At 44.6% G+C, this 18,010-nt stretch overlaps 1 protein-coding gene across 2 annotated transcripts in view; it reads left to right on the forward strand.

Moving 5' to 3' along the window:
- Positions 1-18,010, forward strand: part of LOC126470064 (plexin-A4) — a 1,004,426-nt gene that overhangs the window by 773,024 nt on the left and 213,392 nt on the right. For both annotated transcript variants that reach the window (XM_050097569.1, XM_050097570.1), the window contains exon 5: positions 13,824-14,006. In XM_050097569.1, the coding sequence (XP_049953526.1) occupies positions 13,824-14,006 (183 nt within the window). The remainder of the gene's footprint in view (positions 1-13,823; positions 14,007-18,010) is intronic.

Below are 18,010 nucleotides of genomic sequence, written 5' to 3' on the forward strand. Positions count from 1 at the left end.
CAAGAGCATGCGTTTACAAAAGGGCAAAATCGTTTATATCGTGCAATATGGACTAGCTCCCTTCTTAGAATCTGAAATTAAATCTGACCTCGTAAACGCATCAAGGATTGTTGTTTGTTTTGACCAATCCTTGAACAAGGTGTGCAAAAGAATCCAGATGGGCATTTTAGTGCGTTATTGGGACATTTAAAAAAAATCTAGTGTGCTCCCGTTACTACGCATCGGCTTTTCTAGGCAGTTCGACGGCAGCTAAGCTACTCCAGTCCTTCAAGAAAAAAATTCCCGGCGAAGCAATGAAAAAACTTTTACAAGTATCGATGGACGGCCCTAACGTCAACTTTGCGTTCTTAAGGGAACTTAAATTTTTTTTGAAAGAAATTGGAGTAGACACCGTTTTACTGGAAATTGGAACGCGTGGGCTTCACGTTGTTCACGGCGCCTTCAAGTCCGCAGTTCAAGAAACACAGTGGATGATAATTCAGTTTTTACGTGCCTTGTACAATCTTTTTAAGGATGTCCTTGCCAGAAGAGCTCTGTATATTTCGACAACGGAATCGGAACTGTTTCCCTTAAAGTTTTGCGCGATCCGATGGCTGGAGAATGTGGAAGTTGCTGAGCGAGCTCTAGTAATGCTTCCGTTTCTGCGAATATTTGTTGGAAAACTGGAAGAAAAAACAAACCAAAATGTGCTAGCTACAGAGTAGTGGAGGACCACCTCAAGGACAAGCTACTTGGTCCGAAAATTGCCTTTTTCAAGACTCTTGCTGGAGACTTGACACCTTTCCTAAAGGATTTCCAATCCGATTGGCCGCTAGCACCGTTCCTCCACTCTGCTTTGACAGAGATAATGGAGACAACGATGACACGATTTGTCCAGCCGACGAAGATCTCGCCGTCAGTTAATTTGTACAAAGAATCCAATCTTTTGGGTGTGAACCACGTCAAGATTGGGTTCACCGTCAAGAATGAATTCAGAAAGTGCAGGTCTCTCACAGCCCTTGAAATCGCTAAGTTCCGGAGCGAATGCAGAAGAGGAATGATCAAGCTTGTGTCAAAGTTGATGGAGAAATCTCCCTTACACTTTAGGTTGACAAAAGCTGTAAGCTGCTTTGATCCCACAATAGCGTGCAGGGAGGCTGGTCCCAAACGATTTCATTCCTTTCTACAGATTTTGGTGGAGAGCAATTGGATTAACGGTGTATGTGCTGATAAAGCAGAAGCGCAATACGCTTCTGTTGTAAAGAAGAACTGCAAAACAAAATTCGAAACATTCAACAAAAAGGAGCAACAGCTGGATGAGTTCTGGATGAATTGTCTCAAGAACCAGAATGCAACGTGCCACGAGCTGCAGAAGGCAATGGAAATCGCGCTCACTTTGTCGCACGGTCAAGCAGCTGCGGAGCGAGGATTCTCGGTGAACAAAGAGTGCCTCTTCGAGAATATGAGGGAACGATCTGTAGTGAGCAGAAAACTGGTGTACGACGCCGTCAAGACACACGGCGGAGTCCAAGGAGTGCCTATAACAAAGTCCCTTATACACTCTGTAAGAAACTCACGAGATCGATATGCTGAAGACCTCAAAAATCGAAACGACGAGTCATCCAGGAAAAAGGATCATCTGACTAAAAGGAAGATTGTTGACGCAGAAATAAGACAGCTTAAAGAGAAGAAGGCAAAACTTGAGGGGACCATTCAAAACGCTCAGATAGAGCGAGAATCTATTACAGAACGAATCAATGCTCTCGCACACAGCTCCAAGTGAGTTATTCTCCAAGGTCAATTCCTAAATACAGTATTTGTTGTTAAACATGGTACTTCCTTCTAAATTATTTGTTTTAAATGGGGCTCAAATGGCTCTGAGCACTATGGGACTCAACTGCTGTGGTCATCAGTCCCCTAGAACTTAGAACTACTTAAACCTAACTAACCTAAGGACATCACACACACCCATGCCCGAGGCAGGATTCGAACCTGCGACCGTAGCAGCAGCGCGGCTCCGGACTGGAGCGCCTAGAACCGCACGGCCACCGCGGCCGGCTTTATTTGTTTTATTAGTTGTATTGTCTAATAATAATTAAAATGTTTCTTTAATAAAATGTTTTTAAAACAAATGAATATGATAGCGTTATTTTAAACTACTAACTCCCACAGATGTTTAAATATACATTTCAAACAATAACTTTCGTGATTAAAAAATATTTGAAAAATAAACCTAATTTAAGAAATTAAGTATTAAAATAAAGACCGAAGCTAAAATTTAGCAACACGAAAATCCGAAAAGAAAGGACTGTAAAAATGCACAAAATATTTTACGGAAAAAATCTCTTATTATTCTAAAACGAAAGACAGTAATTAAAGGTCTTTAACAACGATTAAACCGTAAGCTTTTGTATTTAAATAAAAAATAATAAAATCAGAAAAAATGAGGAATGGAAGAGGAAAAAGACATACTTGTCCTTACTGAAAGCAAATTTTAGAGCGGGGAATATAGTAGCTGCGCTTGGCACAGGTTTTCGCTCTAAAACTGGACTAATTTCGTACGAGGGCAAGGTACGGATGTCTCGCTACTTGTCGCGTGAATGGTTCTGCCTTCTGTTGTCCATTTATAGGATTAGTTAGAAAGAAGAAGTAGCGAACGTTAGAGCTGTTCGGAGACGAAGATCCAATTCACCGGCAAAAAAGTAGAAAAGAAGCGAACTGGTATTGCTCTGCATGCCAGAACACTTCGTCTTTTCTATACTACAGAAAAGTGGAAGTGTTCTGGCATGAAGAGACTTGTGACATTGCTCAGTAACATATTATTCACTTTTTTTGAAGGTCAGTTATACTTTTTGCCATCGATTGCATAATTTTTTTATCTATGAAAGAACAACATTAAATATGAAAACTAACTTGAAAGTCATATCAAAATTGTAAGTAGTGGCATAAATGACTCCTCTTCTGGGCCCGAAATTTTTCAAATGCCTGATCCTCAAGTGTTACCGGTACGTTTTGAATGAGAGTTATAACGCCCTGTGATTTAAGAAATTCACTGCACATTATCATACGTAACATACATCATCTTGCGTGGAAATTTACTTTGAAAGTAACGCTTCTCAAGTCACTATTCGTAACATTTTCCAGTGATCAGTTAGAAATGTAAACAATTGCGACGCTAGCACATCGAATGCACGTTAGTTGTTACGCACGTACTGCATAATCTTCGACCCAAAGCCTTTGACACTTTTTCGTGTCGGCAAACTGGTCTGTGCATTGTGTAAATTACTAATTTTCTAAGCAACTAAACTTTTATTTTGGTGTTATTCTCTGATTAATGTTTGATTGCTGCAGTATTACTCAGCAGTAGTGGGCTAAAGTTCTTTGTCAGCGTATCAGATCTTACACGACAAACCTACAAAAATTTAACTGAAATCTAAAAGAATGAAAAATCCCGGAATTCTAAAAAATTCCCGGGTTTTTCCCGGATTTGTCCCGGGCCGTATACACCCTGTTTTCTTATGTGCCGAGGAAAACTTTGCAGACATACAACCGCTCAGAATCGACACGAATAGGCCTCAGGGGGTGGCATAAAAGGCGTCAATGAAAGCACCCATTTCCTAAAGGCGTTATTCCCACATATTTTGCGGTTGAAAACGGCAGTTTGCTGTACCATGAGCAACAGGACGACACTGCTGACACCCCTCTTCATAAATGTATCCGCACAGAGAAAACACGTGACGAGAGTACTGGTCGCTTGCTGTTAGGCATGCCAGAACGAAAAGGTGTCAAGTAGTTGCCTACCTGCAGGCGCTTATGTCTCTCTCGTCATGGGTTTTCTCTGTACATGTACATTCCTAAAATTCTCAGCGAACATGGGCAGATGCCACTGAGGGTGTTGCCAAACTGGAGGATCTTTGAGGGACCCTTTGCCGTTTTATTCACGCATGTGTCAATGCCACACCCCTCCATGATCACGCTCAAGAGGGCTGAAGAAGTATATGAACGGTTTACTGCTTCGGATCGAATTCAAATTTCGTCGAATGGCTTTTAACGATCTCTTGTGGTTACACGCTGTACACCAGAACAAAAATTGCGATTGGACTGCAATCCAAAGGGGTGCGATCACTTCCAGTGGCTTTGCTGGCCCACGATGTTGTAAGAGAAAGGTAGAAGCGTCTGTGGTGTGTCAAAAGAGTCTAAGATCGTCGTCCTGTTGATAATCGAACTGCAGACTATCGTCTGCGGCCGCAGAATATGTGGGAATCAACACCTCAAGCGAAGGGGTGGTTTTATTGACGCCCTTTATGCCACTCTCTGAGACATTTCCGTGTCGATTCTGAGCAGTGGTGCGTCTGAAACGGTTTCCTGACTACTCATTAGAAAACAGCGTGACTTCAGTGTTGGGTGTCGCCGTTATGACCTCCGTTGCAGAGGCGTCAAAAAAAAAAAAAAAATGGGGGGGAAATGTGGGTAAGAGGGGATGCGTCGACCTTCCCATTGTGTGAAATGCCCACGGGGGCGGTGGCCAGAATTGTGGTAAAATTTGGAGCCAATGTGATGTCATTAACCCACATTGCACCTCACATGAACTTTTGATCTCTTGCCCTTTTTTCGCATGTGTCGACATTTTGCTGTTTTGTGCGTCGATGAGCCTCAGGGTGACGTTGCCGGGCGCCGCGCTTTTGCATCATTACACAGGAAGGTTATAGGCACTTTTGAGCCAAATTTCGAACTTACACGTCTCAATGGGAAATAGTTACAGGGTTTCGAGAAAGTGATCCTTTGTTTCTGTTGCGCAGTTTGGTTCGTGGTCGTTGCCCATTTTAAGCCAAGACTGGAGATTTGTGGTTGGACATGAGAGGAGGTAGCCACTATCACGAATTCCATTCCCAGGCATCCTCCATGTCCGTCATTTAGTAGACGGAGGAGTCTTCCTAATGGCCACTCCCATCCCCTGCCTCACTGACTAGTTAGTTCCTTCACGCAGCGGACTGTTCATACGAACAGCTACTAGCTACCCCTCCACACAGACAGTGTGACGACGTCTAAAGCGCCACGGACTGTCAGCACTGCTCAGTATTGTTGCAGCTTCCCTTGTTGACAGCGGAGAGGGACGCGCCCAGAGTGGTGCTCCCGATGACATGGAAACAGTTTGGAGGCGGGCTGTTAGATTTATTACTGATACGTTCGATCAACACGCGAGTATTAAGGAGATGCATCGTGAACTCAAATGGGAATCCCTGGAGGAAAGACAACGTTATTTTCGCTGAACATTATCGAGAACCGGTAATAGAAGTTGACTGCAGAACGATTCTGTTTCCGCCAGCGTACATTTCGTGTAAGGACTACGAAGATAAGAGAAATCATTGCTCGTACAGAGGCATATAGGCAGTTATTTTTTCCTCGCTGTATTTGGGGTGGAACAGAAAAGGAAATGACTAGTAGTGGTACAAAGTACACCCCGTCATGCACCATACGATGGCTTGCGGGAGTATGTATGTAGACGTAAATGTAGATGAACAACAGTGGGCACAGAAGTGGCACCAAGTCGTCTTTTCAGACGAGTTCTGTTTCAGCGTAGAGCATAACAATGAACGTATCGGTAGGCGCTGTCAGATTGTGTTGATGGGTGTTATACAGTCAGTTGACGTGGTGATATGGGGTGCCATAGTATACACGCACGATTTCCTCTGGTACCAACAGCCAGCAATTTGGACAGCAACCGTTACATTTGTGACGTATTAAGGCCGGCGGCTGTACGCTATCTTTAAGGTGTCTGTGACGTTGCCTTTCAACAAGGCAACAAAAAACTACATGTAGCCCATGCTGTCCTGATCTACCTCCATACAGAGGATGTTCGACAGTTGCTCAAGGCAGCACGTTCTCCAGATCTCTCACCCACTTGAATTTCTGGTTGTAGTTTACCGAGAAACAGGCACGCCACCACTCGCCACTACAGTTGATGAACTCAGCGCAGAGCTGATTGAGTATGACGTGTGGTATCCGCATATGTCATCCAGTCTCAATTCGACCTGATGCCCAGTCAATGAGAGCCGTGTATTGGCTCTTTATACTAAATTTCGCACCCTGTATACCCCCAAATCACTTACAGATTTAATCACATATTCGTTTTACTATCGGTACATATGCGACAGCATGCACTATCTAATATATTCCAAAAAGCCGCGCATAGAAACAGGATTCTTCTGGCGCTCATATCGCGAGTCCTGTTGACGACAGAAAGGTAGGGTCACGTGTTTTGGATAGACCGTGCGCTAGGGACCATTTGTATTCCAAACAAAATGATCGTTTTAGTGTCACTATCGTACAGTACAGAGTCAAAATATGAGTATTACGCACTTCCTACTGCTCAGGCAAATGGCGCAAATCATTGATACTCCTTGCATTTGACCTGGTCTACGGTGGGCCTTAAGGGGCTTAAGGAGGCACCATTAGTTCATGGGTGGTTCCTTATAAAACCCTAAAAAGATGTTATTTTTTTCGTACCAAAACCGATACGCTGTTTCCAAGACGTCTATGTACAGCAAATTGCTGAAATTTTTACGTTATTTTCCTATCATCAAGTTCTCGAAAAAACATGAAAATTGTCTTGATGTCGTTATCCTTTCCCGAGATAAAGTGGTTCAAAGTTACCCTACTTGTAGACGTAAAATACGCAAGTAAAATCCGGTGTGAGACGAAAACATAGTTTGTAAAGTGACGTAGAACCGAGAAATGAGCTGTGAGGTGTCTCCGTTATCATCAGAACTCCATGTTGTTGTAGTACTGAAGCACATGCAAAATTTTTGTGCAGTTAAAATGGAGTCTGATTTATAGAATTAGTTTTGAGTTATTTCAGTTTCACATAAGTAAATAATCAACATTTTACTGACGCGTAAAGTTTTCTTTCATGTGAGTGACTTGTCCCTGCTGTGGCAGGAAAAGTAGGGAACCTGCGGAAAAATGTTCCTATCGGAACACAAAAAAGGCGAGAATGCTCCTGTTTAAAGACTGCTTTAAAAGCGTGGAACCAGCTGCCTCATTCTATCTTCCTCGGCAAATTAAAAAAAAAAAATCCACGAAATTTTGGTATGCCAACATATTCGTCCTTTTTTATGCTGAGAGAGAAGGAGACAGTGCCAGCGGAAAAGAGATGGGAAAGTAATAAAAATTGGAAGATAGTAGACAGTAGTTGTGGTATAAAAAGAGCGAAGACAGTGATATTGTGAGATAAAGAGTGGGACATAGTGGCAGTGGAACGTAGTTGACAGTGACCGAAAAGAGTGAAGGAGACAGTGACAGTGGAAGAGGAATAAAGAGAAGGAGAAAGTGGAAGTGGGTGAGAGCAAGTGATTATGAGAGACAGAGTCCATAACAATGACAACGAGGAAATGAGAGATAGTGACAGTGAGGAGAGACAGTAGCAGTGGGAAGGAATGAATGAGAGAGCAGCAGTGAGTGAGAGCAACAGGGTGACAGTGTGAATCGGAAGAGACAGTAGTATAGTGCGAAGAGACACTAGTAGTAGGATAGAACAAAGGAGTCCATGGTTATGAGACAGGGGACAGTGACATTTAGAGAGAGAGAGAGAGAGAGAGAGAGAGAGAGAGAGAGAGAGAGAGAGAGAGAGAGAGAGGGGGGGGGGTAGTATATATAGAGAGATAGTGACAATGAGATGAGCTGAATGAGCGACTTACAGCGATGCACTAGTGGGTGTGAGTGAGTTACAGTTAGGAGAGCTTGGGGAGTGAGAGGTGAGTTGCAAGTTAAAAAGAACGTGAAGCTGCTCGCATGCCAAAATGTTTAAGAATATTTTTAAAGGTGCTGAGGAAGATAAAAAGAGACCGTTCGTACCCATATTTTCTGTCAGAGTATTTTATAAAAAAAGCATATTCCCCTCACATGTGCTCAGATAGGAGAAATTTTTCCGTTGGTACTGTATACGCAGAACAAGTAGAATTTCGTTATTTCTTTTCCTCGTGGGGTTGCAGTTTCAGTGCCCAGCAATGTAAGTGTACATCGGTGGTCTTGTTTGTGATCTACACGCATGATTTCGAAAAAAAAGTATTCCATTTATGTTGCTAATTTTCTGCTGTAGTTGTCGCTATTCATTTATAACAGTCGACTCCCAGGTGACTCTCAAAGCATGTTTAATTCCCGTTGCATGCTACTGACATTTTGCTGTTCACAGAAATAGATATGTAGACACGAATTAATTGTGCGGCACGTTTTTTGTGTGCACTGAGCGTGTCTGCAGATAAGGAATGGAGGGGAAGCGCCGATTGCACAAGAAATAAAAACATGGGGGCTCAGAGCGGACAAAGTCTCCGTAGTTCCGGATGCATGCGTCTGAATTCACTTTGACATGTACGCCGAGCACACAAAGCCGCCAAAAAAGACTGATTTAATGGCATAAATGTAAATTAAAGTTATCGATTAGGCAAGCACAGGTCCGAGGATGAGCTCTTGCACTCCCTACAGTATTCTCATCGAGTTGGCCGTCTCTCTTTCCGTTTGTACTAAAAGAGTTCGACAAACATTGCCTGAATATTTCCATTTATTAATTTCCAGCGGTTGCAAAAAAGAAAAAAGCTAACAACGGTCTCCGTAGTAGCTCGTTGACATGAAATAGTGACTTGGAGACGCCCGTTTCTACGAAGCGCACGCATGTTATACAAGATGCTCGTTAGATGTCCGGCGAATTGACCGATGTCTTAATGGCTCGGAGCAACGCATAAACGATTCTCTCTGTATTACTAATTGCGAGAACAGACACCAGAGATGGAAGCACTGTTGGTGCAAATGTATGGAACAGAAACATGAGAGGAAAATGTATCTGACTCATTCATACGCTTTCGGTACGAATCTAAAACTGGTGGTGAATGACATTCGAGTCGAGCGTCCGCTCGCATAAGCATAGACAACATCAAGGAAGTCTACCGCTGCTGACTTAAAGCTGATCGCTGTCTCTGAGACTTACATCATGGAACTTGCAGATTAGCAAGGATAGCGTTAACGTCAATCACAAACATTCTGGTAAGTGGGAGAGCTGTTTCCTGTTTGTAAGACACAAAATGGCTGACGAGAAAAGACAACACTGTTGGAAAGGACTGGGGATTTCACAGAGACACGTGACCAAGAGCCATCTCTTCTATAGATTAAAACTGAGGGGAATGAGAAATTGTGCTCTCAGGATTATCCGGAGGAGAGTAGGAAAAAATCACAGTCACAGTGCACACAGCTGACTGCATCACGTTGTGGCGTACACCTAAAGTCTGCTTTTATCAGTGATACGGTAGATTAAAAAATAAATCTTTGCTTGTAGTTTTCAACTGCTTTATCAGTGTTGCCAAAAGTTTGTTAATACTACCTGTTGTATTTCATTTATGGTATCATCTAGGAATTTTTTTAAGCACACTTTGTAAATTTAAGCTGCGTCCTTAGCCCAAAGGTTAGCCTCGTTGCTTCGGGTGCGGAAGGAGTAGGGTCCGATTCTTGGTACCTCGTTAGATTTTTTCCTGGTGTAGGGAGATCTGGAATGGTGTCCACTCAGCTTCGTGAGGCCAAAAGAGGAGCTGCCTGAATGAAGCAGCAGCTGCCTCGTCAAGACTCGTCTGCTGGCAACAAGGGTTGGAGGTATTGGCGACATGCTGATCACGTGTCTCCTCGTATTGGCGTAGACCAGCCGGAAGAGGCCTAAGGCCTAATCCCTCTGAGATGATTACGTTATGATTTACCTCTCAAATTTTCCTCTACTAATGTTTTGACTCTGTGTAGTGTTCACATTCTATCAAGTTATTTTATTACGCTGTCAGCTACTTACGTCGTTTTTAATTACGCCCAACTAAACATAGCACGTGTATTCGTTTCTTAATATAGTCAGTAACTGACGGCAACCTAGATCTATAATTAGCAACGTCGTAACGGTCGACCATATGACGTCGTCTGATGCTACAGGCACTGTACGAGGGGTGCCCAGAAAAAAACCGGAATAGCATTGAGCATTGAGGTGGGCGGAGCTTGTGTAGTACGCATTTCTACCGCTAGGTAGGTATAGTGCATTTCATTGCCAGTTCAGTGCTGCCTTTGTTGCCGACCTGGCTTGTTTTGTTCGTCTACAGTGATTGCTTTTGCTAGCGCTGTTTTATTCTTATTTCGTTTCTTATGATGGCAAGTTTAAGTGAACAACGTGCAGCTGTGAAATTTTGTTTTCTACTCGGTAAAAATGCTACCGAAACTGTTTTAATGTTGAAAACAGCTTACCAAGATGACTCCATTAAAAAACTCAAGTGTACGATTGGTTTGCTCGATTTAAAAATGGTGACATGTCGATTGATTACAAACCTCGTGCTGGACGTCCATCAACTGCCCGAATCAACGAAAATATTGAAAAAATTCGAGAGCTTGTGCTCACAAGTCTTCCATAGGCAATTGATCAACTGCCAGAGATTAGTGGGCTATCTTGGAGTTCGGTTCAACGATTTTGTGGCAGACAAGACACTGGCTCTTCCACCAGGACAACGCACCTGTCCACACAGTCATCTCTGTTAGACAGTTTTTGGCTAAAAATGGCAAGGTACCACTGCCCCATGCACTTAACTCGCCTGACGTGGCGTCGTGCGACTTTTTCGTATTTCCACGCGTGAAAAGAGGCCTGAGAGGACACCGCTTTGACAGCATTGAAGACGTCAGGAAAGAAATGAGGGAGGAACTGTCAGCCACTTCTAAAGATGACTACAAAATATGTTTTGAACAGTGGAAGCACCATTGGGGCAAATGTACTAGGTGTAATAGGGAGTATTTTGAAGGAGATAAGGATGTTATGTAAACAGTTTGAAAATTTATAGCTTTTAAAAAAATAATTCCTGTTTCTTTTTCTGGGTACCCCCTCGTATAGGCCCTTTTTTTCTACGTCGCTTGAGAAGATCTGGAAAGGAATTTATAGCTTCTGTTGCAAAAATGCAATAACTGTTGCGAGTGTTTTTCTGGATGAAGTTCTTCCTGCATCACATTTTAAACCTATTTCGAAGCTTTATGGTGGCTCTTGACACCAGCCCGGATGGCTTCTTGGGTTAGTAAGCTATTGCCGAGGGTTCAGGGAGTCGCGCCGGTCCCCGAGCGAATCTGCCCAGGCGATTAATGACCAGGGCCGGTGTGCCGGCCAATGTGGATATGCTGTTTATGCCGTTTCCCACACCCAACTTGGTAAATACCGAGCCGGTACCCACGACCTGCGTGAGTTACGCGATTCGAAAAACGTGATTGCTAAATGCAGCAGATGCGTTAAATCTATTTCCCTCCCCCGAGGAGGGTCATAGGAAGGGCATTCGGCCACCCACTACCGCTAACATTGCGAAATCCAGATCAACATGCTGACCCCGCTAAGATATAGGATCAGGCCAGGAAATAGGTAATCCTGTCACTTGACGCCAATTTGACCGTTGTGTGTCCGTTATCAGTATATAATTGCTGACAGCAGCATACGGTCCTCTCGATTCATAATTATTTCAGTCTTGAACTGTTTATTTCTGGGGGTTTATTATAATACTCATTCAGAGAAAGTTGGAGGATCTTTATCACAGATAATACCACACGTGTTTTTTAACTTTATTTATAGGCAGAATATCTGACATAAAGTTTAAAGATTGAAAAAAGTGGCAAGGAGAGTGCTAAGTAATGTAGCTGAATGTCCTAAGTGGGTTAAAAAAATCTACACCGCTAGCAGGCGCCACTGAAACCAATAATATGGTTCAAATGGCTCTGAGCACTATGGGACTTAACATCTGTGGTCATCAGTCCCCTAGAACTTAGAAGTACTTAAACCTAACTAACCTAAGGACATCACATACATCCATGCCCTAGGCAGGATTCGAACCTGCGACCGTAGCAGTCGCGCGGTTCCGGACTGAGCGCCTAGAACCGCTAGACCACCGCGGCCGGCACCAATAATATACAATACATTCTGCGTTGCATCATTCCCAATTCTTGGTGCCTGTACTTGAGGAAAAGAGATTGTTGCTGAATTTTAGGAAAGAGATTTCTTAAGATCAAAGTACGAGGGCGTGTTGAAACTGATGCCTCCGAATTTTTTATGTGAAAACTCTTAGATATTTTTAAATAAAATAGGCGTTATTAACATTCTACGTCCTTAATTCGAATTGTAGCGTGTAACACGGTTGTGTGCAAAGCAACTACATCGGTGCGTGAGGAACATCATACTATAATCGACTTTCGAACTGGAAACTCATGCAGCAGTCTCTCCTTCGGCATGACCAGACACGACGGTTGCGACGTCTGTAACAATTCGATCCTTGGGTTCATTTCGAGGGCTCCATTTCGATAGTTCAAATGGTTCAAATGGCTCTGAGCACTGTGGGACTTAACTTCTGAGGTCATCAGTCCCCTAGAACTTAAAACTAGTTAAACCTAACTAACCTAAGGACAGCACACAACACCCAGTCATCACGAGGCAGAGAAAATCCCTGACCCCGCCGGGAATCGAACCCGGGCGTGGGAAGCGAGAACGCTACCGCACGACCACGAGCTGCGGACAGGGCGTTAGAAACGGGGCACAAACTCGATTTAGGGAAGGATGGGGAAGGAAATCGGCCATGCCCTTTCAAACGAACCATCCCGGCATTTGCCTGAAGCGATTTCGGGAAATCACGGAAAACGTACATTAGGATGGCCGGACGCGAGTTTGAAGCGTCGTCCTCCCGAATGCGAGTTCAATATGCTAACCACTGCGCCACCTCGCTCGGTGTGTGGTTCAGTCAAAAACGGCGCTCATTCTACAGTTACTGGTCTCTCGTTGGGGGAAATGCGCTCGTCGCCAGGTTGACTATGTTGAGAAATAAATATGAAGACATGAAGAATAAAGATGTAGGATGTTAATAACGCTAGTTTTATTTGTAAAGCTGTAAGAGTTTTCACATTAAAAATTCGAAAGCGTTACTTTTCAGCACGCCCTCTTATGCTGTGGAGGAACAGAGTTGTTCAAAAATCTGTATGAAAGTTCGAACGTGTGAACTTCGTGGGTGTGAACTTCGTGGAGAACAAATCTACGCAATAATGCCAATTGATTTGCCAGTAGTTGAGGTGGCCAATAAAGACAGCCAAACGTCTGCAAAAAGATAACGCATTAATAAGCTTATTTGCAATATGTGCACTTAATAATTGGTATGTACATAACTTTGAAGTGCTGTAGATCCTTCCGTGGTGCTGAATTGTATATGATAAGAGTAATGTTCCTTATAGAAATAAATAGTCCTGAATTCTGATACATTTGGATAAGCCACTGATAGTAACAATGCTTAGAAGCGTCGTGCTACGTCAGTGCGTTTTTCCTCACTTCAGTCTTCCGTCCTAAGTTGATAAGTCTGAGTCTGGGGCGAAGCGCTGAGTGCGGCTGTTTAGAAAGATGCGCCGGGCAACCAGATTCGCAGGCAGTGAGGCCGCGCGAATTTGCGTCCTCTGGTGACGTGTACGCGTGGCCGCCCCCTTTGGAGGCAGAGAGCCACGGATAAGCGAGCTCGTCCGGTGTGAGGTTTTGAAAGAGCCATCTCCCGCGTAACTGTGAGCGGCGGGCCGGTGCAGTCGACGAAGACGCTTTGGACACCGCACCAATGTGCATGGCCTCTTATAGTGAAATAAAATAAAGAAACAATATATAGATAAAATATTTGGGCTTTTGATTGGAAAAGTCTGTATCTCACCAGCATCGGGACTAACGTTAATTTTTGGCCATGAAAACTCTGTTAAAATGTATTGGTGTCTTAGATCACAGCAGTAAGACAAATGTGCTGGAGATCCAGCTATAACGTGCTGCCTGGTTGTGTTTGCAGAAGCTGCAGACCATCGGCGAGGACTTCTGCGGGCTGGACGTGAACACGCCGCTGGGTGGCGAGATGCCCATCGCAGCAGTGCCAGTCCTCATCTTCGGATCGCACCTCACGGCCGTCGCCGCCACATCCACCGGCGACTACACCGTCGTCTTCCTCGGCACAGCCAACGGCCACCTCAAGAAGGTAAAAGCCGCCTGCATAGCGCCCGCTTACTTTACCATCTTCCTCGGGGTGTGTTGTCACAGGTGGCAGCCCAGTCTACGATCGTTTCACACAACGAAAATTACAGCGAGTACCAGTTGGCTGAGCAGCTTCCAAAAGACAGTCATAGTTCGGGATCTTGGATTCCTACCTGCCATAGCCACCGCGTGCTATTGTTCCTGCAGATCACACACTATTGCTAAACGTTCTGCAAAAGATAAACCAACAGTACATAGCCTTCGCTTCCGAAGGTCAGTGTTTCTGGGGACCTACATGCTGGCAAGGTGAGGACGGCTGACGTTTCCGCCCGCAGTCATTCACTTTGCTTTTGTTGAGGGTATATAAACTCTGTAGACAAGTTTTCGGACGTTTTAGGGTCGAAACCTCCTGGTAGATTAAAATTCTGCGCCAGACTTGTAACGGATCTCGCGTTCTTGGATTTAGAGGATTGTCAATAGATCCACACAAGTACACTCTGTAGTGTATTCTTCAACTCCTGCTGTTACACACAGCAGCCCACCAGCGAGAAAGAGCAAACTTTATAACAATTTACTATTTTATACTGTCCATAGACTTCACATCGGCTGCTAGCAGTAAGGCAGAATAATTTAATGGCTGTAGCAGCCTGGACCGAGCAGACTGTTTCGGGAATCCCAAATGGAACCAACCAATAACACGGACTACTGAGTGATAAGAAGTATATAGCGCAATGTTTGCGAGTTAGATGGTCTCCAGATGAGAAATGGAACAGCTGCTTAGTAAGCGTGCTGCAGGCAATCATTAACAGTTGTGATTTCAGCAATATTATTCTCCTGAGCCTTAGGGTACCAAACACTGCACTACCAATAGTAGGGAATCATAATGTATATTAGCTGAATACCCGGCATTGCTCGGCTATGTACTTATTCCAGTCTTCTGTTAGTCCATCTCCTTCTTTATACCCTCACTCTCTGTCTCCGCGTGGCGCTCTCCCTGTGCACTTACTCCCCCCCCCCCCCTCACCCTCTGTCCATCTCCTTCTTCTGCCTCTAATTCCATCTCACTCTCTCCCCGCTCTCTGTCCATCTCTTCCTCTCCCTGTTTATGTCCGTCTTCTCCTCCTTCTCCTCCCCTCTCTCTGCCCATCTCCTCCTCCTCCTCCTCCTCCCCTCCCTCTGCCCATTTTCCCCCTCACTCTGTCCATCTCCTTCCCCTCCCCTCCCTCTGGCCATTTCCCCCTCTCTCTGCCGATTTCCTCCTCCTCACTTCTCTGACCATGTTATCACCCTTACCCCAATAGCACACTGGTGGTTCCTACCCCACAGTATTTCTTTCCACATTGTAACTAATGTCTATCAGATTTGGTTGAAACCGCTCCAGGGGCTTAGGATGAACTTTCTACCTGTGGCATTGCCCGCGTACGCACATTTCAATTCTATTAAACATACATTTAAAATATTTTACACGTGTTTGTACACATATTTCACCTGCATCTCTAGTGATTTTCTCCCCGCCGTTTCATTTTCACGCAGGTCAATGTATATAAGGTGGTATCTCCTGAACTATGTGCTGTACAGTGAATAATGCTTGTAGGTGCAATCAGCGGCATTTGTGGATACTGTCTACGAATTGTGTAGCGAATACAGTTAGTAGCAACGGTGTAATAAATTTAAACATCTAGCATGATGGGGAAGATTTCACATACCTCATTCTTTGACGTCATATATCTCATGAACTGTGTGTTGTACAATGATATAATTTTGCGGAGACATTCCATGGTATATGTGAATACTGCCTGCAAAATGTCGCGAATACAGTCAGCAGTAAAGAAGTAGTGAATTAAACGCCATGCTTCATTCGGCAGTTTTAATGCATGAAGAACGAAAATGTATTAAGCGATAATTTTTTTTCTATTGGATGACTAAAGTAAGAGTATTCGCGCGTCGTGGGCTACACATCTTTTTCACCCCCACCACCACCGTTTTGATGCTCCTCGTATTGGCGTAGACCAGCCGGAACAGGCCTAAGGCAAATCCCTCTGAGATGATTATGTCATGATTTACCTCTCACATTTTTCTGTACTCATGCTTTGACTCTGTGTAGTGTTTACAATCTATCAAGTTTGTTTATTATGCTGTCAGCTACTTACGTCGTTTTTAATTACGCACAATGATGACGAGATGTAGTACGGGAAGGAACTTATCGAGGATTACATACAGGATTTGTATCAATTGGATTACGATGAGGAATAATCTTATCTATTGCATCAGAAGTATTATTCTTTGTTTATTCTTCTGAGCCTTCTTTAGAAGAAGACTAGCACCAACAATTGAACCTGGAATATTATGACCTCCAATAGGAATTCAACCTTTCAATCCTATACAAATTCCATTACTTAATACAGCTATTCTTTTAGCCTCAGGAGTAACCGTAACATGAGCACATCACAGTCCAATACAATCTAACCATACTCAAGCATTACAAGGCCTATTCTTCACAGTACTATTAGGATTATATTTCACAGTACTTCAAACATATGAATGTTGAGAAGCACCTTTCACTATCGCAAACGCAGTATGTATATCAACATTCTTGTCCCTACAACTACCATTTTCAGACAATAAGTGATAAGTCTACCAAGTCTGGTTGAAATCAGACCAGTGGTTTAGGAGGAGATGCGGAACATTATATAAACATCTATTTTTATAATACTTGTGGACAACAGCCATTTATGCTTCAAGGAGGAGAAGAGAAATGAGGTCGTTTTTTTAAAAGCATGAATCAGAGCACATACACTCCTGGAAATTGAAATAAGAACACCGTGAATTCATTGTCCCAGGAAGGGGAAACTTTATTGACACATTCCTGGGGTCAGATACATCACATGATCACACTGACAGAACCACAGGCACATAGACACAGGCAACAGAGCATGCACAATGTCGGCACTAGTACAGTGTATATCCGCCTTTCGCAGCAATGCAGGCTGCTATTCTCCCATGGAGACGATTGTAGAGATGCTGGATGTAGTCCTGTGGAACGGCTTGCCATGTCATTTCCACCTGGCGCCTCAGTTGGACCAGCGTTCGTGCTGGACGTGCAGACCGCGTGAGACGACGCTTCATCCAGTCCCAAACAAGCTCAATGGGGGACAGATCCGGAGATCTTGCTGGCCAGGGTAGTTGACTTACACCTTCTAGAGCACGTTGGGTGGCACGGGATACATGCGGACGTGCATTGTCCTGTTGGAACAGCAAGTTCCCTTGCCGGTCTAGGAATGGTAGAACGATGGGTTCGATGACGGTTTGGATGTACCGTGCACTATTCAGTGTCCCCTCGACGATCACCAGTGGTGTACGGCCAGTGTAGGAGATCGCTCCCCACACCATGATGCCGGGTGTTGGCCCTGTGTGCCTCGGTCGTATGCAGTCCTGATTGTGGCGCTCACCTGCACGGCGCCAAACACGCATACGACCATCATTGGCACCAAGGCAGAAGCGACTCTCATCGCTGAAGACGACACGTCTCCATTCGTCCCTCCATTCACGCCTGTCGCGACACCACTGGAGGCGGGCTGCACGATGTTGGGGCGTGAGCGGAAGACGGCCTAACGGTGTGCGGGACCGTAGCCCAGCTTCATGGAGACGGTTGCGAATGGTCCTCGCCGATACCCCAGGAGCAACAGTGTCCCTAATTTGCTGGGAAGTGGCGGTGCGGTCCCCTACGGCACTGCGTAGGATCCTACGGTCTTGGCGTGCATCCGTGCGTCGCTGCGGTCCGGTCCCAGGTCGATGGGCACGTGCACCTTCCGCCGACCACTGGCGACAACATCGATGTACTGTGGAGACCTCACGCCCCACGTGTTGAGCAATTCGGCGGTACGTCCACCCGGCCTCCCGCATGCCCACTATACGCCCTCGCTCAAAGTCCGTCAACTGCACATACGGTTCACGTCCACGCTGTCGCGGCATGCTACCAGTGTTAAAGACTGCGATGGAGCTCCGTAT

Source organism: Schistocerca serialis, chromosome 3 (genome assembly GCF_023864345.2).
Source record: "Schistocerca serialis cubense isolate TAMUIC-IGC-003099 chromosome 3, iqSchSeri2.2, whole genome shotgun sequence".
Taxonomy (NCBI): Eukaryota; Metazoa; Arthropoda; class Insecta; order Orthoptera; family Acrididae; genus Schistocerca; species Schistocerca serialis.